At 37.7% G+C, this 22,580-nt stretch overlaps 1 protein-coding gene across 1 annotated transcript in view; it reads left to right on the forward strand.

The window, feature by feature from the left end:
- Positions 1–22,580, forward strand: part of SYNE1 (spectrin repeat containing nuclear envelope protein 1) — a 280,833-nt gene that overhangs the window by 117,341 nt on the left and 140,912 nt on the right. The window contains exons 44-57 of the mRNA XM_058801698.1: positions 1,035–1,136; positions 2,561–2,764; positions 3,723–3,930; positions 4,624–4,736; positions 5,403–5,608; positions 6,644–6,799; positions 7,968–8,259; positions 8,980–9,152; positions 10,568–10,877; positions 12,651–12,815; positions 14,217–14,573; positions 17,800–17,936; positions 18,903–19,080; positions 21,420–21,602. Of these exons, the coding sequence (XP_058657681.1) occupies positions 1,035–1,136; positions 2,561–2,764; positions 3,723–3,930; positions 4,624–4,736; positions 5,403–5,608; positions 6,644–6,799; positions 7,968–8,259; positions 8,980–9,152; positions 10,568–10,877; positions 12,651–12,815; positions 14,217–14,573; positions 17,800–17,936; positions 18,903–19,080; positions 21,420–21,602 (2,784 nt within the window). The remainder of the gene's footprint in view (positions 1–1,034; positions 1,137–2,560; positions 2,765–3,722; positions 3,931–4,623; positions 4,737–5,402; positions 5,609–6,643; positions 6,800–7,967; positions 8,260–8,979; positions 9,153–10,567; positions 10,878–12,650; positions 12,816–14,216; positions 14,574–17,799; positions 17,937–18,902; positions 19,081–21,419; positions 21,603–22,580) is intronic.

Raw genomic sequence — 22,580 nt, forward strand, 5'->3', positions numbered from 1 at the left:
TGCAGTTATATTTGGTTGTAGGCTGAATTCTGTTCCAGTAAAAACCAATGGAATTTTTAGACAACTTAAGCTAAAGTTTAGCAAAAAAAATGACTAGTTTCTAAGACCTCATCCAGGAAAGTAGGTTGTCCAGACAATAAAAGAGATACCAGGTCAGTCATAGATTGAGCCATATTCTACTTCATCTGGACTAAGTTATGTCTTTAACAAGATGCACAGTGAACATATTCCAGAATTGTGGTAGAATATAAACATTGATAAATCAGTGTTTTGCTCAAGGTTGAGCTTTATCAAATGCCTTATGTAGCCATCCAAGCACCTGAACTCATAGCTGTTAAAACTGATTTGGAGTAAAAGCAGACTACCCAAACCACAGGTGTAGTTGATGTGCTGAAGGGCCAGAATAACAGATGTGATCACTGAGTGTACATTTACAGTCACAGAATGCATAATACCCTTTTTTGGAACTTTGTTTTGCAAAGGCAAGAGGAAGAGCAGTTTGGTGACAGCAGGGTCCTGCCCTTTCTGCAATCAGAAATAGATGAGCATGGACAGCATCAATCAGTTTACTCCTTCTGTGGCCCAAATTAGTGATCACTTTCTTCACTGCCCACCTAATATTATCCTCCCTAGCACAAAATACCTCCTAACTATTCTTCTGGGCATTCAGGGCAGATGTTAAGTTTGGCAATTTAATCCTTCAGTGGAACCTAACACCCCATGTAGATACTTCCAGTCAAATAAACAATTACATTTTCATCTTTATTTTCCCAGTTTTAACAAACAAAAGCTTTTAGAGCATTTTAAATGCTATAATCTATTTTAAAGGAGGGGAAAATTACTCTGAACTGAGTCTAATAAGGAAAAAGAAATGGGAGATTTTTAGAGCACAAAACTAGTGCACAGTGTTTTCCCTCTGGTTGCTAAGCTGTGTTTACATTTTCCTTCAATTTTGAAATTCATGGAGAATACTTCTGAAAGTCTGAAAGCTTCTTGTAGCTTAGTATGAAACTTTGACCACATCTATTTTTCAGTCTGAAGTCAAGAATAAAGAACTGAAGTTGGAGCAACTTAGTTCCAAAATTTCAGAACTCAAAGAGCTGACCCATACTCAAGAGCCTCCTGCAGATCTCCAGGTAAAATAAAGACATTGGTAACCACAGATTATGCTCAAATAACCAGGAAAACATCCCTTCTGAAATTTTTGTCTTTCTCACACTGCCTTTTTCTTTCAGGGTGACAGATGTAGCATTATTATTTATATGTAGCAGAACTATTCTTTGTTCATATTTCTCTAGGTAACCTTGATTTTTTTGTATCAACAGTATGTCATAAAGTGAACATAAGGGTAGTAGGAGTATTTTTAATAAATCGAAATAAAATAAATAGTTTATAATGTAGCTGATAAAATATTAGACTACAGATATTCTCTACTCTGCACAACATTAAGCCACATCACATGTGAGTGCATGCACAGTTTGTTTCCTTGAAAGGATTATAAGGCAGTAAAATATGTTCATTTGCTTTGTCAACCAAAAAGTATTCTTTAGTGGACTAGAATAAGGGCCCTGAACTAGCTCTAACAAGAAAAACATAAAACAATTAACACAAAGGTGAGCTGTTAAACTTTTGGGCAGATACTGATTGCTGTGTTCTAGGGCAGTTGCAAAACCACAGTATGATTATTTTGGCAGTTTGATTTAAAATACCAAAAATTGGTATTTGAGATTATTAACTTAATGTCAGAAATTCAAAAATATAAGGTGACTTCTGTAATTTCCATGGGCGGGGATATATCTTGATACATATCAGGTTTTAATGGAAGTTAATGTAACACTCAAGCCTTGCCCACATTTTGGAACAGGCTGTCCAGGGAGGTTGTGGAGTCTCCCTCTCTGGAGAAGGAAAAAAACCCATCTGGATGTGTTTCTATGTCACCTGCTGTAGCTGACCCTCCCTTGGCAGGGAACTTGGACAAAGGAATCTACAGAGATTCCTTCTAACCCAAAGGATTCTGTGAATCTGATTTATATATAGTATGATATTATGACTGATTTGATTTACTTGTATTATATGTGCTCAGCTAACATCTATTATAATTTTGCATATTCCTTACTTTGAACAGGTTAAGGGGCAAGATTCTAGCTTATTTTTAGTACTGTCTTGAATTTTTACCTGTCTTATACTGAGATACTTTAAGCCTCAGTGCTGTTAAGGCTCACTCCCCAATTGATATTTATTTTTATCAAGCTATTTGAGTGTAGGTCATGTTCTGTATATATGGCAAATTAGTAAAGGGGAAATACCAGCTGTTGAATTTTTCAGAAATGGATAATAACTGCAGTCTGACTTTTTATAAGTTAGGATCTCTTCTTTGAATTATTGTATATCTAAGGCTTGATAGAATGGTTATCTGTTTGTAGGTATGTAAGTATCTCCAGTTGTAAAGAGAGCAAAATTATCAGTGTGCCTCTTTCTGACCTTCCATTTTTTCAATAAGCATTTGCTGTAATACACATTTTTATTGCTAGTGCCTTAATACATAACATTTTGGTTTTAGTTTATAGAGTCAGATTTGAGGCAGAAGTTGGACCATGCCAAGGAAATATCAGAGATAGCAAAAGAGACGCTGAAAGATTTCAGTACTCAGAAGATGCAGTTACAGAAGCTGATTGGTCAGATGACAGACTGGCTAACTCAAGTGGAAGAGACACTGTTAAGCTGTGCACGTAACCTGGATCCTGAAGCTCTAAATAAACTAAAGGTCAGTGCTGAAGAAAATCAATATACTATTCCTTATGCATTTTCCTAGTAATCTTTTGGGATTTTTTTTCTGAGCTTTATACTTAATTTTCCTTTGATAAAAAATGCATATCTCCTGCACAGATGCTAGAATATTAGGAAATAATACAGTGATTATTTTTAGGAAGTTGCACCAATGAACAAAAGTTCTGATTTTTTAGCATTTTACAAAACTTCTAGAAAATTTTAATGAATAATACAGTCTTGTGACAAGAACTGGTTTTGTTAGATTGAATTCCTTGGTCATTACTCCAGCATGTTTTCAAGTGCATTGACTCCCTTTCAATAAGTTATGAAATTCATAGCACATCACAGTAAAAGACACTGGTCCAAATTCAGTTTTAACACAAACTTGTACTTCAGAAATCCTCATCAGTCATCAGATATAGCAATTCTTTTTTCTACGTCCAAGTGGTCTCTTGGCTGGATACAGTTATGCACATCATGACATGACAAACCACATGGAGGTATTTAACTGTGAGCACAGTTAATATTGATATACTAGCCAATGCACATTTAATTTTCAGAAAATGTTTCTCTCAAGTTTTGTGTAAAGTCCTTCTCATTCAGAAGTCCTGCCAAATACCAGTGTCATATTGCATCCCACATGTACCTTCAGACTTTGCTGAAAATATCTATTTCTATTCGATATGCCTTGAAATATGTTTATTTATAAGAGAGTAATAAATCATGAGAAATAGCACTTTTCACGTTTCTAAAATGGCTCCTTAGTTTCAAGGATTCATCTCACTTGGAAAATTCAGGAAACACTATCCAGTGCCTCTTCCCTTCATTGTGTTTGGGATGACTTATAGACCACAGGAGGAAATAACATATGGCAGGAGTAGGAATGCTTAAGAAAAAGCCAGTTCTTTTGTTTCTTTATAAATATCGTAATTATGTTGTAACTTTGTTTTCAGGAAACGCAAAAGGACCTTCAGCTTCAGCAAAGCAGCATTGACTCAACCCGGGAGACCCTCAACAGCCTCTGTCGCAAATACCATTCGGTAGAGCTGGAAGCTCTTGGTGGCACTGTCTCTTTGTTAATAAAGAAGTATGAAGCTGTGAATCTGCTGTGTTCCAGAACACAGGCCAGGATGCAGGAGTCCTTGGAAAAACATTTCCTCTGTGAGTCCTCAGGCTGGTTCATATGAGTGAGCTGTTATCCCGCAGCCGTGAGTCATTCTGGAGTCTGCCAGAGTTTCCAGTGACTTCACTTGCAATTACAACTTTATTTTTGTATGGAGCCTCTCAAAAAGTCCTGTTACCAAATGTTCATTGGATAACTGCTATGAAACAAAGCATTTTACATAAACAGAATTCAACTCTTAACCATGTAACATGCATGAAAATGCACCTTTCCTCACTATTAGGATTCACCACAATCACATAGATACACTTTGTTTATTTGCACTAAGGAGAGGTATATAAAAAAACGGAGGTATTTATAATGTAAAAGCACCGATCTCAGGTCTTTCCTGGGCTCCCTGGATAGTCAGTGGAGAAAAGTAAACAACTTTTAATCTTATTTATTAAGATACTGATTTCGATTTTATCTAGCATGAAACTGGGATGTGTCATAAACTGAATTGGACTGTCAAGGGCTGCCTAGTAAGACTGTAAAAATGTGGATGTTTACAATGGAAACATCTAGTTCCTTATGAAATTAATCCAATTGTTGAAGACAATTAGACTTGTTCTGTTGGCTTTTATACACTGTTTCTGAAGGATAAAAGAGTTGTTTAAAACAGCTATATAATATTCTGGATAATGCTGTATCTTAAAAACTATTCTCTTCTCTATACTTTTTTATTATATAAGACTCTATGCAAGAATTCCAGGAATGGTTTTCTAGTGTGAAGGCTGCAGTAAAAGAATCATCTGACAGATCTGGGGACAGCAAAGCCATAGAGGCAAAGCTACATGACTTGCAGGTATAGTGAAAAAATTATAATAAAACAACCAGTAATTAGAAATTTAATATAGGAACCAATAATATCTCTAAAATAATTTTTAGATGCTAGCACAGATTGTTTTTAAAAAGTGTGTGAGGCAGCAGTATGTACTGTAGAGGGAATACAGTGAAAACTGTGGTTTCTGTTCTGAGAGATGAGAATTTAACTTCTGGGAAGTTTATGTGTTACTATAAACTAAATGTTCTTGTTTCTGATTATTTATAGTTTTTCCTTTTTTCTTTCTTTCTCTTCCTTTGCTTTTCCTATTTTTATAACACTTTTACTTATTCAACATTTCAGATTAATACCGATATGTCAAAGATAGTGTGTGTATACTTTTGATGAGACAGAACATAAGTAGCAGATACCTATTGTACACAGCCCTAATTCCTGAAGTGTGTAACATCTTCAAGAGATTATTAAACTTCAGAGAAAGCCACGACCACCTTGGGATCAAATGAAAAAACTGAGTGCTGTGAATTGCAGTACCACTTAATAAAATTTTATTTGATCTGCTTAGAAACTTTTCCATAGCTAAACATGGCCATCATCTTCTTGGAGAAATCTGACCACTTTTCATAGAAATATTGCTTATCTTTAATTATCAAATCTTATGTGTTTAAACTATATTCTTTCATTGCACAGGGTGTGCTGGATTCTATTAGTGAAGGACAGAAAAAATTAGATGCTGCCTGCAAGGAAGGAGAAAGTTTATATGGTTGTTTACCCAAACCAGTTGTGAGCCATATTCAGGAGCAAATAGCAAAGTCTAACCAGAACTTCCAGGAATTTCTCAGCCAGTGCCTGAATGACAAGAAGGCCCTGGAAGCTTGTGCCTCACACCTGGGAAAGTGAGTAACACCAGTAGTCACAAATAGACTGCATGAAATGGTCTGGCTTCCAAAGTGCAGGGCAAAAAACCAAATTATTTCCAGTTGCTCTAGTCCTGATTGCTTTTTTCTTTGGAAGTATTTAAGAGAAATTGGAGTTCCTGATTAAAAAAATAAAGAACAAAATCAACAGGTCTTGTTCCAAGGGCATAAATTAAGTTAAATGATGAAAGGCCAGGATCATATATGCCCAAGTTCTGTGTTTCTTATGAAACTCCAAATCAGCAGTTGGGATTCCAGTAATTTAAATGACATTTTTGGACAAAAAGTGTGTGATGAAGTTCATTTCTGCCCTGGGGTTTGTAGATAGTATGCATTTTACATGTGTCTGTTCTGTTCCATTCCAAATGGACATATTTCTGAAGGAGCCAAGAAGAAAACACCCTTCAATTACTGCTTAGGACTTGAATTTTGAGATTTAAAATATTTTCAGATCTAAACAGATTCAAAACTGTTGCTAATTGAAAGCAAAGTTAGTGTGGCAGTAATGGGTAAAACAGCAGGAGAGAGGGTGTGCCTGCATGTAAGAAAAAAGGTTTCAAACTTAGGGCCAGAACTTGTTTTGCTGAGTTCTGAGCATTCAAGATTCCAGTTCTCTTCTGTAAGGTAAAATTGAAAACATACTTCAGATGTTCTACACATAAATTTTGTCAAGAAACCCACTGTTACCTACTGTTTGTTCTAAGACTAAATCATTATGAGAATTTGAAAAAAGCTTTCTTTTAGTCTGCTTTTATTGAATCTAGTAATAAATAAAAGTCCTGTCACTTTAAATTTTGGAGGCTTCTGGTCTGCCTGGAGTTCCCATGATTTTGCTGAACATTTTTAGAGAGTTGCTGAATATTTTTAGACTAGTAGTCACCGTGGAATTATGTTTTGTGTACAACTCTTATTCTCGAAGCCTGAAATTGATACCCAGTCTTGTGGATACTAATTTCTTCCAACTTTACTCCACTTGAGAAGTATTTTTTAAAAGAGTATTTATCTGCGCTGTAGCTTTGAAGATCAGTACAAGAAGCTTGCTCTGTGGATGCATGACATGGAAGAAAGAATAAGCACAGAAGCATTAGGGGAGAACAAACAGCTTGTTTCTGAGAAGAAAAAGGAGGTGCAAAAAGTGGAAAAGTTCCTGGAAGAGTTGCTGAACTCAAGGTACATTGAAAATACATTTTCTAATACTCTCAATTTTTCCTTTCCTAGGGCCGAAGTGAAATTTAACTGTTGGGGTAAAGTGTATTTTTGAAAGTTAGAGGAATGTGTTGGAAAATACTCTGTGAAAAGAGGCTGAATCCAGATATGTCGAGTTCTAATGAATTTCAACAAAATCCAATATTTGCTCTTGATAAATGAATAAAAGCTTATCATACTTCATTAATAAATGGAAACTGAAGAGTGTAATTTTTAAAAATAAAATATAAAAATACTACTTTCAAAAGCAATAGTGAAAATTACATTTATCATTATGTCTATTTTAAAATTTTCTTTCTGTCCTATAACATTCAGATCCAACCAGGTTAGCAGAATCCCCTTCCCTGCACTTCCCCATACAGCTTGCCCTATAAAAGAGCTCAAAAAGCATTCACATTAGCTGTGAAATCTCTCTAAAATTCAGACTTATCCAGTAAATGATGAAGTAATTGCCATTTTGAGTAGACAGAGGTTTTTTCAAATTCTCTTTTCATTATTGGGTTGGTGAAGGTAGAACAAATACAGTAGTCAGTTTTCCAAGTCTCACAGCCTTTTTAAAGGAAACATCCATTCACTCCATATGGCCTTGAGACTGCTGCACGACATTTTGGTTTGATGTAAATTCCCTCTAGTCATCAGGTATCAGGAAGGGTGATCAAGAAGATTGAGATTAACTGAAGCTGTATAAACCCAGTTTTAATTCCTTTTACTGGCTCCTGTACTGAATCTGAGTCATTGTTTTCTCCTGGACAAATGACCTTTCCATCATGCCTTCCTACCTGTCCAAGATTACAAACTTCTTGGAAGCTTTGGCAGGTACAAAAGGGTTTGGGTTCATAGAGAAATGGAAAGTTTGACTGCTGAAAAGAAAACTAAGGTATCTTTTAATTTAAATGTTTGTGATCGTTCTGAGCACCAAAATTTTGCAAGAAATGGCACGGCACACAAGAAAAGATATTAATCGGTACACGTTGCTTATATTCTTTCAGCCTCTCCTAAGTAATTTTTTCAGTTAACTCGGAACTCTTATCCCTGGTGGAGTAGGTGTTATGTCAGCAGCCTTCATAACCTCTGGCAATGGCTAAAATACTTCATGTTTTCTGAAACTTTCAGTCTCGATATTTTCTTTCAGGGACTCTTTTGATCAGCTCTCCCAAATGGCACAGACTTTAAATGAAGAAGGCCATGGTGCAGGAAGAGAAGTACGTCTGGCTTCTCAGCATCTCACCAGTTATCAAAACATGGTCAAAAGTGTCAAAGATAAGCTGAGGACATGCCAGCTTGCACTCCAAGAGCATCTCACTTTTGAAGAGGCATTGCAGAGTATGTGGTCATGGGTGAAAGAGGTTCAAGATAAACTGGCATCATCACAGAGCACTCTTGGAAGCAAAGCCACCCTGGAAAGACGCTTGACACAAATTCAGGTAAAGAAGGATAGATAAAATAGATATTACACATCAAGATTAATATTGGGTGTGGGCTACTTCAGTGGGAAAGGTATATTTTTATAATTTATTCTTTCAATGGTTATGAAGAAGAGGCTTAGAATTCAAGGTTATCTTGAAAAATGGGGATGGGAAGTAGAAGAACAGGATGAAGTTTAATGGAAACAGATGTCAGGTATTACATTTCAGAAGAAATAATGAACTATGAAAATGTATATGCAGGTAGGTCCAGAAAGCTTTCTAGTAGAGGAGAGGCATTGGAATAATTGACAGAGTCTCTCTGTCATGGCTGTGGTGTGTCTATCACAGGAGGTCTTGAGGAAAAGGTTAGAGAAACAGAGAATAGGAGAGATTAGAGAGAGAGAGGTATCATTAAGAGATCTGCCATGGGCTTTCCTGAGGTTTCTTCTAGCTATTACTGTGCAGTGCTTCACCTACTCAGTATCTGCTACAATGTGAGCAGTATTTTAGGTTGACCAATACAGTGAAAAAACCTGTACAGATGTGGGGAAAACTACTGGATCACTTGCACATGACAAGGTACAGAGTCTTAGAAGAAAAAGGTGCCTAGGAATTCCTACTGGATATGACTGTTAAGGATGGATGAGCTTAGAGAAGATGGTGTTCACTGTTGAAAGAATAACAGCTCTCATTTCTTATCATGTTACATTTGATATTTTGACCTGTTTTGCCTCACAGGAGATCCTCTTACTCAAAGGTGACGGTGAGGTTAAGCTGAACATGGCCATTGGCAAAGGAGAGCAAGCACTGAAAAGCAGCAATGAGGAAGGACAGAAAGTGATACAAACTGAGCTTCAGACACTGAAGGATGTATGGAATGACATCATCAGTACCTCAGTAAACTGGCAGAGGTAAGAATCCGGAAAACACAGGTCAGACCCTGCCATCATTGCTTACAGAGGATGATGCCTTACAGCATGTGGAAGTACATTCATTGACTACTGGTATGTGAGAGGAAATTTGCATTAACACAGAGAAGCAAAATTGCCTGGAAGAAATACTCCTTTCTATAAAAAAAAAAAGATGAGTTGACCCTATCAGATGAATCAAATTTCACATGAGATGGTACATCAAATTGATTTAAAAATTAATGAAAGTCACACCAATTCATACAGAGAAAAATCTAGAAAGAACTTTCTGAGTTTTTGAGCCTGTACTTTGGCAAGAGCAAGAACATGTGACAGATATTTATCAACCTTTTCCATACGCAACCCAGGAAAGGTTTCTCAATTCTGTTTTTCATTATGTTTCTTTGATTTAAAAAAAAAATCGTAATATCAACTTCAAATAATCTTTCTTGCATATTAAGCTGATTTCATCTCATCTTGACCTGTGTGCAAATGGAAAGTTTTTCTTATTGGCTGTGTGAGATAACTTTATACATCTGAAGGCCTCCATCATCTCTGTTCTAGACAGACTTATGTTTCTCAATTTCTCTGTGGTAATACTTTCCCGGCCTCTGTCACACCTGTTTTGCTGTTCCAGAGATTGAAGACTATCACCAGTTTGTCTACATTTTTTCTTAAAATAAAAGACCTGAAAGTGGTGCCACTTTCTTAGCTGCACCAAAATTGCAATTGTAATAGTATGTAGAAAATTATAGTGGGCTGTCTTAACAATGCCACTCAAATTTCACCCAATTTTTATCATAAAATATTTTTTACATTATGTTAGACCATGGCATTTTGAGGGAAAATCTTATACACCCTTGTCTATCTGTAAGTCCCATGAAATGAGAATTACATTCCTCAACATGAATCCCAGAGAGGTATGGTGATCTACTAGGTAAAGCAATATGTAACAGAAGGGACTATGTCTTCTAAATTGTAAATGAGTCTATAGATAATGGGTTTGTTCTTTCAAAACTTGCCAGAATATCTCTTAATTGACAGTAATTTCATAGGCTGCTGCATACTTTATTACTCTGATCATAAAAACCTCCAGTAATGTTCCATATTTTACCTTGCTGAACAGACACTGAAATGTGCTTTTCATTAGTCTGAGGCAGATAGATTGCTCATGTAACCTGTAATGTGGAAGCAGCAATGTTGGTTGTACAAAAGGGCCCAAAAGCCACAGGAATTCTTAAATAACTTGGATGCAAGTTGATGTAGGAAACAAAAGCAAGATGGAGAAAAAAGGTATCTTCTAAACCTATTGTATATGGCTACAGACAGTGTAACAATTAAGGTATAAGCAGTCTCTGTTTTTTTTTTTTTTCCAACTTTAAAATTTCTCATCTGCACTTTGTTTCTTTTAATATAAGTTGCCTAGATTCTGTCATTAGCCAGTGGAATGACTATCTGGAAAGGAAAAACCAGCTGGAGCAGTGGCTAGAGAATTTGGATCACAAAGTGGAACAGCCTTTAGAACCACAGATTGGTCTGAAGGAGAAGTTTGCTCAGCTGGACCATTTCCAGGCTATTGTTTCCGAGATAGAGGATCACTCAGGTGATTTACAGCAAGTCATTGAGAAAGCTGTGGAACTATCTGAAAAAACGGGGGATGCTTCCTTTGGAGATGCAGCTCAAGAAGAACTGAAAACACAGTTTAATGATATCACAACTGTAGCCAAGGTAAGATAAGTATCTCCATTTCAATTAAGTAAAATGTTTAGACATTTGTATATATAAAACTTTGATTTTTGTATTTTTTAGTAACTAAAGGATTGACTGTGAATAATCTTGCCTCTGGTATAGTTGAGTCTAATAAAAACATTGAATATAGTTTACTAAAATTTAGTGGAATGCAAAAATGGTAATGAGAGTTGAAATTGCTGCGGTTATAATTTTGGAAAAGTGAAGGCCATATATTTTGTTCCTAGTTTCAACAGTAGAATACAGCATTATTTCTGATATTCTGACACATTTATTGTCATCTAATTATTTTCATTCATTCCAAGCATTTTTTTTCTTTACCTAGAAAGGGAAGAATTAAATGCCTCCCTGAGCAGGAAACATATTGTCATAAAGATAAATCGTATTGTCAGAAATATTTATGCCCATATTTTGTGGTGTTTCAAGCCACTAAGCACTGCACATGCTATGCAGGTATTCTAAGGAGAGATATGTGAGCTCACTGAGACCTTCTGCCAACCAGATCATGAGAGTGAAATACCTTGCCTCCACGCTCTCCTTGTACTGGTGCTACATTTTGGTGTGAGCAATGTACACAGGGATGCATTGTTTCCTTTCCTAGGAGTTTCTGGTTCCCTAGGAGGCTGTTTTAGTTAGAGTCAGGTGCACGTGGGCATTTTCTTACCCTGTTGCTGCATAAAATGCATTGAGCTATAAAAACTTTGAAGATTTGCTTTAGGTCTTCTTTGTTTAGCTAGTAACTATACATTGTGTAGTTGACAGTGACACATTCTGAGGGATTATTTCTGATGGTTATTTTCAGAGGGAACAGCAGGTCTTATTAATCTAACTTATTTTTTAATAGCATTTGTTGAATGTTGAGTTACTCAAACTTTAAAATAACTGACTTTAATTCGGAGGTGGTTTAGTTTGAAACTGGCTCCAAGAAACTTCAATCTAGATTACAGTATCTACACAGGGATAAAAATGCATTTGATTAGCTCATTTCACTTTTGGTTAGTTTTGATAAACATTCACTAGTGCTATCTCAGAATAATACAGTTTAATCAGTCAGACCAAAGGCAAACCCCAACCACTGTACTCTTTCACTGTGTCACAGTAAGATAAACTGACCCCACTCTAAGCTTACATTAAAAAGCTAACATGGAGTCAGGAAGCAGCTGCTTCAGGCAGTTGTGTCAGGGGAAGCATCCTCCAGGACTGCAGGGTAGGTGGCTGATGGGATGGTCGAAGTAGGACTCAGCACCAAAAGATCATTTTGCGCTTTTAGACAGCCGAAGTTTTTGTTTGTGGGATGTCTCCATGACTCTGCTTAGCATTTCTGGAGACTTGGTGCTTCTAAGTAAGAGCTATGTTTCTGGCAGCGATGCTGCACCCTGGAAGGGCTCATGGGTGATGTACAAGACCGTCTGTGGTGTACTGGGAAAAGCATGCCAGAGTGACACAGCTGCAGCATTGATATCTACTAAACCATACATTAGACTATTTAAAAGTATATTTTTGCATCCATTTTCAGAAGGCTTCTGCTCCAGTAGAAAATCCTTCTCCAGACCAACTCAAACCAAACCTTTCCCAGTGTTTCTCAGTCTCTGTTCTGATGCCACAAGCTATAACCTGTTCAGTATTCAAATGCATGCTATGGAGTCAAGCCAGCACTGCATGCTCAAAGCCAGCATAGGATGTAAGTACTTTAATGTAATGATCTTTCTTTGTTTTTTGGTTGTTTTTTTTTTTTTTTTATCTGATTGACAGGAGAAAATGAGGAAAGTGGAAGATATAGTGAAGGATCATTTGCTTTATCTGGATGCTGTGCATGAATTCACAGACTGGCTTCATTCTGCAAAGGAAGAGCTTCACCGCTGGTCAGATGCATCTGGAGATACACCAACTATACAGAAAAAGCTGGCCAAAATCAATGTAAGTGAGCATTCATGATTTCTTCTGCAATTCAGACCCTATGCTTTAAAAAAAACCCAGTCAAACAGTTGTGGGATCTTGCTTTTTTTCCTTTGAAATGGTGATTACATTTCACTGAGCTGAAAGCAAGCTTTCCAAGCTGTGCTTTGTTTTTGACTCCCTTCTCATATTAACAGATGGAGTAAAAGTATAATCAGTCCTAAGTTAACCACAGCACACATGGAAACAATTTGCAAGAGCGGAAGCCCAGTGGCATCACAGAAGAATGTGGCTTAGCTGATTAATGAATACTTCTCTTTTCTCATCCCTAAATATGCTTTCTCCATGAGCAGAATTGTCTAAATCAGAGACAACCTTTCGTGCTTTGCATGAAATGGAGATGTGTAAAGCAGCACAAGGACTGTCCCCCTCGTTTGAGGGGGGCACATGTTAGAAATATGTGAGTTGCCTCCCTGTGTATACTCTCCTTAGCCTGGAACCTATTCTTAGCCATCTGAGTGCTTAAGAAATTTGCATATTTCTGAATACAACACTAAAGCAGGCTACATGTTTTGCCCATGCCTGGTGTTTACATTCAGATAATCATGCTAGCAACATTTTACTCTGCTCCTAAGCATGAGAGAGTGGGACAGTGAACTTAAATGCTAGATGAAGATTCGGGATCCCCAAGATCTAATGACAGATTTTTGTACATTCTGGGGTAATTTTCAGACTTCTTTGTGCTCAAACTCCTGATCTGTAAAATGGGAAAGGGAGGGGTTAGCAGCATCTAGTTCATAAGATGAACAAGAGAAGATATAACATTACTGTAGTGTTTGGGGTGGTTTTCATACATTCTCCAGTTTCTTAAGCTGAAAGGTCCCAAGATTGAGATGTGAGATTAAATAAGGATGCCATAGAAAGAATTTAGCTCTGAAAACAAAACCAAAACCATACACTCAGAAAAAAAACCCCCAAAAACATGTTCAACCAATTCTGGTACATCACAGGTCACAAGCAGGCTGAAAACTGCAGTTCTGTTTCTGAGACTGCTGTGTGCAGCTACACACCAGCATTTCTTACGCAAGAGATCACAACAAAGCCTTCATGTTCCACATCTCAACCTAAATACTATTTTTTGTATCTAAAAGTACATCTAATAGTATTTTTCGTATCTCTCTTCCTGTCTTCCTCTCCAAAGCTGAAGACAGTTTCAGAACTGATGTTGAATCCCCGCAAGGGCCGCTGTTGGCTGGGTTTTACTCCCCCGGTTCCCAGACCGCTGCCGTCAGGGGGCCGCGGCTCGGAGCGGTGCGGGGCGCTGGGGCCGGGCCGGGCCGGGCCGGGCGGCGCCCCCGGGCAGGCCCCGCGGCGGTGGCGGTGTGGCGGCCCGCGGGTTACCATGGCAATGTCGCCCCGCAGGAGCTGGTGGAGTCCCGGCAGAGCGGCGCGGGCCGGCTGAGCCGTGTGGAGGCGCTGGCTCCGGCGGCCCGGCGCGGCACGACGGCGGGCGGGTGCCAGCTGCTGGCGGCCGAGATGCAGGCGCTGCAGGCGGACTGGCGGCAGTGGGAGGAGAGCGCCCGGCGCAGCCAGGCCGGCCTGCGGGACGTGCTCAGCCAGATGGCCCTGTCGGAGCGGGAGTTCGCGGCGCAGGCCGGGCGGCTGGAGGAGGCTGTGCGGCGGCTCGCAGGGCAGCTGGCCGCCTGGGCGCAGGGGCTGGCCCCCGCCGACAGCCGCAGCACGGACGCCGAGGTGGTGGAGAGCTGGCGCAAGGAGAAAGTAAGGACATGTCTCTTTTCCATGTACACGTGTGGTCACCGCGGGCGGGAAACTTCCGCCAAGCGGGACTATCCAGCGCATCGTAAATCAGAACTTGCGGAAGGCATTTCTGTGAAAGCCCGACTTTCCAAACTCTTTGTGTTACCGTGATCACAGCGAGCGGTGTTGGCAGAACACGTCCCTCCCCTTGGCCCCTGCTGTAGCAGGCTTAGCAAACGCTGCCTGGACTTGAGGTGTTAAACCCAGGGCTCGCCCCTGGGGGGAAGCCAAGGAGCTGGCACAGCGGCTCTGCGCTGCGCTTCCAAGTTGCTCACTGGTTCGAGCCAGAGTAGCATTTGATGGAGGAAATGTGAAGCTTTTCCTAAAAGCCAAGTAAGAACCTGGTGCCATTAAAATTTGTCAGGAATGTATTTGGCTTATACTTTCCTTTTCTAGAAATATCCTTTACGTTATGCACGTTGAGATCTTGCCCAATATTTAAAGAAGTTAATCAGGAAATGGCTCTAATTCCTAATTGCTTTGCTTTGGAATGCAGTAGAATTGAGAGAAATAGAGGTTGTTTCTGTTCCTGGTTGTCTCCTAGCAAAAGATTCCCATTTATATATCACAGCTCCTCCGTGTAAATATATACACATATTTGCCACAATCAAGATACATGTTTGTATATCAACCACAATGAATCACAGATGTTGATGAAAGATACAGAGTATTTCTCTGTCATAGTAAAGGAGTTTCAGTAGAGGGGGAGAGGGGTGTATTGCCTACTTTCTGACCCCTTGTCTGAAGTCATGTTCAAAAAAACCTCAGAACACAGCCCTTTTCTTTGAACTGAAATTATTGATCTCCTGCTGCAGGGTCTGTGCCAAGTTATTTCTGTGTCTTCTTCTTTCACAGAATTCCTTGCATGGATTTATGAAACCTGCTTGCTTGAGTGCCATTATGTGTCTGTAGGAGTAACAAAGAGGGCATTAAGATGAAGCAAATAATTGTACAAATATGCAAAATGTTCCATATATACGTGTTTTTAAAAAGGAAACAAAGCCATGGGATTGTAAGACACCAGGCATTTTTTTTATTTCATAAATGGAGAAGTATTAAATTGAAAGGCTATTGCTTTTATTAGTAGTATATATAATACGTATGTACTGTAGCTCTGTATAAGTACACTCAGATTAGATTGTTTTAAAGTTTGGCTAAGGAGGAAGCTGCAGAAGCATCTCATGAGGTAACTATGCATATCCCCACTATGCAATTTTTATTTATAGTTAGGAGAAATGTGACAGTAATCATCTCATTGTTGGACCCCAGGGAAAGGCCCTATTGTGAATATAAAATAGCACTGCAGTTTCCATTTCTATTGTCTCACAGTGATTCTGTTGCCATGTTAGCCAAGGCCACAAATTAAAAATGCATTTCCTAATTCGTAGAATTAGCAAGATCATTCTGCTACTCTGTTATACTGAAGCTCTATTCCCTTAGGTATGTGCAGCATTAGAGCAACAGATTTTGTGCTTGAAATTCAGCAAATTATTTTTGTAATTGTCAGATTCAATATTAAATCCAACTGGCTGCAACAGTGATATCACTGTATGGAAAAATGCCATAGTTAAATTTACCCTATTCTGCAAATTATTGCTCCTGTTTGTTAGTAGCCTGTGCCTAAGGCTGTATGTAGTCAGACTAACCTCTTAGTAGTTTTTGAGGTAGGTTATTTTAAACTGAACAATTGTGCTGAAAACAGGCGGTTCTAACCTTGTGTTAGTCTTAAGAGATGCTTTCTTTTCATAAAAAAGGAGTGGTTAGCAGTTCATTATGATGATTCCTGCCCTTGGCACTTTGTGACATCCTGTGTTTAGGTAATGCCCATTGTGGTGTGATTTTTAATGCTTTCCAAAAGAATGGTTTCAGTAGCTTAACTGTAAGTAAAGTAAGCAAAAAGTATTTAGTGTTTTTTTCTAAGCATTATTGTTCTTACATAATTACTTAGTTCAAATGCTACTTTATATGGCACTGAAACAAGTGACTATTTAAAGTATCTCTTCATCATGATTGAAGAGATTTATCGTGTATGAGTAGCTCAAAGAAGATAGTCCATAATGAATAATGTAAATCAGGGGACTCCTGAAAATCTGCTGCAGCAAAATATCTGTAGTTTTCCTGGACATTCAATTTTGTGCAGAACTCATTACAATGTATATTTGTAATAATCCTCTTTTTTTTTTTCTTCTGAATATGTATGTGTATATATATATATATATATATGTGTGTGTGTGTGCATTTTTAGAAATGTGTTTTGGGGGCATCTTTATCTCCCACTTCCAGGTCCCTGTTCAAATCTATCTTCACCTTCATATGGTCTGTTTCTCAAGTTTATATTGTAAGTTTCTTCCAGACTGGCACTTTAGCCAAACTATTCTGTACGTGCCAAATGCTCTGGTCTGCCTGCACTGCAGAACCTCTGCTGTTAGCCTGAGAGCAATGTCTGAAGAATTTAGTTCCTAGTGAGGCGAGGAGCCAAGTCTGCACTGCTCATTATGCTGGAGTAGCTGGCAGGATTCTGCAGTGGAGATGCTGTGGACATCATCAAGCACTGTTTTTGTTGGAGTACTTATCACACCTCTCCTTGTGACGCAAGCCAAGCCAACAAAATCTCTTTTTTTGTTTTGTTGGCTTAACTGTCTCCAAGGCACAAACCGTTCCAGTGCATCAATGACAGGCAGTAACCCAGTTACTCTGACATGATTGTGAGCAGCTGTACTTTTAATATATGAAGTCATGTGTGAAAAGCGTTGAATCAAATCTGTTAAAAAGCTTTGTGCATAAATTAACTTTCTGGATACAGCTTAAAAAATTTTAATTGAACCTGTTAAACTCAAGTCAACAAGATAATTATATTTATATGAACACATATCACTTGCTATTCTCCAAATGTATGTACTTTTATGTGTGTAGAGCTAATTGATAATACTGTTGCTTTATTAGAATGAAATTTATATCTTAAAATGGGCTTCAAGAATATTTTGAGCTAAGGAAGTTGGGGCATCCAGAAATTTGGTCTCTAGAAGCTCATAATTTCAAACAAGGTACTGTAGACTTGATAGCTAAAATATTCTTAAGATTAAACATATAGATCTTAAATTAATTAATTTTAATTCTGATAAAATTTGATTAAAAAGGTGTGGCTTTTTTATGTTTACTCATCAATATTTTTCATTTATTTTAACAGGAAACATTGGATGCTCTGGTAAAGTCTGAACAAATGACAGATGAGATCAAAACTCAGTTGAATGATCTTTGTAGATTTTCCAGGGATTTAAGTACTCATTCTTCAAAAGTTTCAGGGTTGATTAAGGAGTATAACAGGTATGCATTCATCTTGTTTAGAATTTATCTCGTGTGTGTGGGGGGGGATGATGAGCTGTCTTTAAGGGAACCATTAATTAGAATTTTAGAACTAGAGACAGACATATGCAATAGTTAGAATCATTATTTTGATTTTGGTGTCAACAAAAGTTATTCAAAGCAGTAATTTGATTTTTTTGAATTTTTTTTACTTGAAGCCAAGCTATGCCACTAAATTCAGCTGAAACTAAATGTACATCTATACCTGACGTATTACAGGAGTCCTTGTAAAAAAATGAGGCAGTAATATGTCTTATGTGCCTGAAAGAAAATGAACTATACCAGCTAGTTCAGATATTTTTCTTGATTTTGTCCTTCATACTGTTCTTCTTTGTTTAGTTGGTTTCTTGAAGCAGGAACTAGCTAGGGAAGGTAGCATTTGCTCGCTTGCTTTCTCTCAAGTCACTCTGATTTACTTTGGAGTATGACACCTGCATTTCAGACAGAAGAGTCTGTTGTTTCTTGTAGGAGATTTCAGCTTCTGGCTTCTGTAGCTGCAGGAGGATGCGATTACTCAGATTGATCCTTTATAACCTTGTGGACTTAACAAAGCCACAGAAGTTAGAATTTTATTCACTGTAGTCCTGCGCCCTCTCCCTAGTGAGAGAAAGAGGCTTGCAGAATACATTGATGCTTAGGTGCACTGAGTCACTCTGTGGAAACACTTGTACCTGTCATATCTGTGACAGCTATGTCCCAATTTACACGCTTCACTTTTGAGAACTGAAAGCTTCTAATGGATTTCCTGGTGCCTCGATTAAGTGCATAAATTTGGTAGGAGGAATCCAGGTTAACCTACCCTTACCATTGTGTTTCAGAGAACAAAATAATAGCATTGTCACCTAACAGAGTCCTGCCCTTCCTCTCTCTCTCCCTCCCTCCCTCCCTCCCTCGCTTTTTTCTTCTTCCCTGATGTGATAAACCCAGCCTCTGCCTGCAAGCCTCAAAAGGATGTCAGAGCAAAGAGCAGATCTTGCAGCAGAGATTTCGGACAGCTTTCAGGGACTTTCAGCAGTGGCTGGTCAATGCAAGAGTCACCACTGCTAAATGCTTTGACGTGCCTCAAAACATCAGTGAAGCTTCAGCAAGTCTGCAGAAAATACAGGTAACTTTATAGCAGTAAAATACTAGTCTAAGGGAGACCAAATCAATTTCATGTACAGCTCTGATTTATTTCTTTGATTAATTACTGCTTTTGCTAATGTTGTTATTGTTAACACTGAAGGTGACTCATTGCAGAGAAATAAACACTTTTTTTTTTCTATTCTGTTTAGTTTAATTACTGGGCTACAGTTTGTAAGTAGTTATGTCTCATAAATAGTTTTCCTTTCCTTGTTTCTTTTTTATAATTTGAGAAAAATGTGTTTTAGGTGGGAGAGTACTGTAAATCAGAATGATACCAGAATGGAGTCTTAGTACCTGGAGTTTTTTCACAATTAAGTAAATACTTTTCATCATGTATGAAAGTGGAGCCCTTATGGTCCAAGAGCAGAGTTAAATTATAAGCAGTGGGAGCAGGCATTTAAAAAGAATATTTGCTACATAAACGTAAAATAAGCCCAAACAGTTCTGTGGAAAGGAATGACAGTTGAAAGTATATTTTAATAAATAAAATGAATGAAAGTTATTTTATTAATAGAACATAGCTATCATTTTAACTGAAACTAACAAAATGAGAATTATTTAATGAGGCTGTTATACCTTTAGTTAGATAGTATAACAGAAGAAATTCACAACTGTTTCTCAGAAAACACCAAAAGCCAAATCACCTCTTCCTCATTTTGCTATATTCGCTTTCCTTTGCTTAAAGAGTCCATATAATGCTGTCTTGATATATCAGATATTTGACTCCATCATGTTGAGAATATCTTCAGAAGGGTGAAAAGTCCGGGTAATTTTTTACATTAAATAGAAATGTTTTAGCAAGGCTGAGTTTTTTTTTTTTCAACAGTGGGTTTCTTTTTTTAAATCACTACAGCCCCCTCATAATATAGGACCATACTTTGTTCTCCTTCTCTCTGAAAGCTGCCTTAGGTGAAATAAACTTTTTTTGGACTGCTTTAGGACTTCTAAAGATGTCTTGCTAACCTGTATAAACCTGATATTTTGTTTTTCTTGAAAGTTAATGTTCTGTCTGTTAGCACATTTTACATCATTAAGTCACCAATATGTTTCATTTTAATATAGCCAGAATTTATAGTCCAAGTACCTCAAAGTTAACAGACCCTTTGCATTCTCCACTAAGACCTCTCATATAACACAGAATCAGAACCTGACCTAATAATTTTGGTATCAAGCCTGTTACTCTTGAGCATGGGTGTAACCTAATGATTATGTGTCTTACATAATCATGATAATAACAGTTTAAAATATTTCTATATAAGACTACTAAATTTCTTTGAGTCTAAATGCTGACAAAGTTTTTTAATAAGTTACAAAGAGATTATTCCAATAAATTTGAATTTTACAATCTGTTTCCTTAAATTTCTGTATAATTCTTGTAACCTGCATTTTTCCACACACTTATTGCACACTAGCACTGTTGCAAGATTTTTGTGAAGACTAATATTTCTAAACAAGGAAGGTAAATTATGGATACAGAGGCATAAATCTCACAGATTGGACATTGGTCGGGTTCTGAGCATCAGCCCACACCACCACATGCTCATGGCAAGTCCAGCACTGCTGGAGCTTGCCCATGGGCAGGGGTTTGGTCCAGTGTGTGCCTCTGAGGGTGTCCCTGTGTTATCTCTGTTAGGATAACTGTGGAAGGGGCTAGCAGCAAGCTTGTTAGCTAAAGGAGTGAGAAGAAGCTGAGAAGTAAGAAGAAGCTAATAAGGAGCTCTCTCTAAAGCTGTAACTAAGGACATTGAGAGAAGAAAGATAAGAGAACTTTAAAGCTAGATGAAGTATTTTTTGAAAGTTAGTTGAAGTCACTATAACGTTTCACCAATAGTATTATGTTAACTTATTGTAGCCAATAGTTAAGGTAGAAGAAGCATAAACAATTAGAAAGTGTATAAAAGTCAGCCATGTTCAATAATAAAGAGTTTCCAACTGAGACTGCTTGTAGTCTCTGCTTTGTGTCATGACCGCCTCGACATAACAGTTCCCTGAAATGAAACTTTTATCACTTTCTGTACTAGTGGTATTTGAGGGAATATATTACCCAACTAAATAAGTAGTAATTGTCTCATGAAGTATGGAAAATACAGGTAATCCTGGAGTCTTAATATGTGTATTCAGACACTTTGATTTCTGGATCAAGTAGCTGTTATCTCTAACTCCCGTCAATACAAAAAGTATTGAAATGAATTTACTGAAAATACATCAGGACATTAGCAAGCAGAAAGAGTAAACTCTCATCACTGATCAATTTTCTAGCAGCTTGACTTTATTGGGACCCAAAGTTCACCAGTTAACTTTTTTCGTTACTATTTTTAGGAATTCTTATCAGAAAGTGAGAATGGGCAACAAAAGCTAAACCTGCTGGCATCCAAAGGAGAGCTACTGTGCTCTGTTTTACCAAAGGAAAAGGCTAAAGTTATCCTGGACAAATCTGCTGCTGCTAAAGAAGATTGGAAAAATTTTATCACCACACTCCACCAGAAGAAATCTGCATTGGAGGTATGGAACCAGTCACAGTGAGGAAAGACTGGATCTAAATTTCCTCTTTGCTTCTATTTGAAACAGCACAGTTTAGATGTGTATATCTGTGAGTGTTTACTATGTAACAGAATTAAGAAATAGATGCTTTCAAGAAGTCTTACTCTTCTGCTTGCATTTTGCTTTTGTTTACTTCTGCTATCTTTATGACCTGATTCACTTTAATTTGGTGTTTTATGCAGAAGGGTGTTGTTCAGAATCAAAGACAGCAGTTCCTGAAATTCAGTAGTCTCATCAAATGTACTGGGTTTCTAAAACATATTTTCCTTCTGAAAAATGGTTTTAGTACAGGTTTCTGAAACAGCTGCTTATTGAATAGTCCCAGTAGAGTATGCAAATTTTGTTTCTCTTACTGCAAATACGTGAAATTTACTTATTTAATTGAGCAACTTTTTAGGTAACTGCAAGTGCCTTTCTCTGTTCAGAACTCACAGTTCAACCAGTAGGTGGTGAATATCTTGAAATCATAAACTTTTTAAGGTCATAGGTTTTAAGGTCAAAATGTCTCATCTGAAATTCCCTGCATAGAATAGGATAATTAAAGTTCCTCAGCATTTTTGTTTCAAACCAATGCTGCCTAGACAGGCGATAAAAAGTTTAAATACACTTAATGCATTATGTAGGAAAGCATTTCAAAGAAAATTCTCAGATAGCAAGGACTTACCTTTCTTCATCTTAAGGTTGCCATGGAAAGAGGATGTTCTCAGTCTTTTTGAGTCAAGCATTTTTCAGTCTCACAGGCTTAGTTTTTTATTCAGATGTTTAAGTGATACGGGTGTAGCTGAAAAGAAAATTAAATATGTCTGGGGGAAAAATACATTAAAATAAATAAGGCACAGGAGCTGTGCTGTTCGGGTTTTTATTCCACATGAATTATTTTAGGTGCTCTTTTATTAAATAATGCAGAGTAAGCCTGCAAGAAAAGTATGCAGGCCTGAA

This window comes from Ammospiza caudacuta, chromosome 3 (assembly GCF_027887145.1).
Source record: "Ammospiza caudacuta isolate bAmmCau1 chromosome 3, bAmmCau1.pri, whole genome shotgun sequence".
Lineage (NCBI taxonomy): Eukaryota > Metazoa > Chordata > Aves > Passeriformes > Passerellidae > Ammospiza > Ammospiza caudacuta.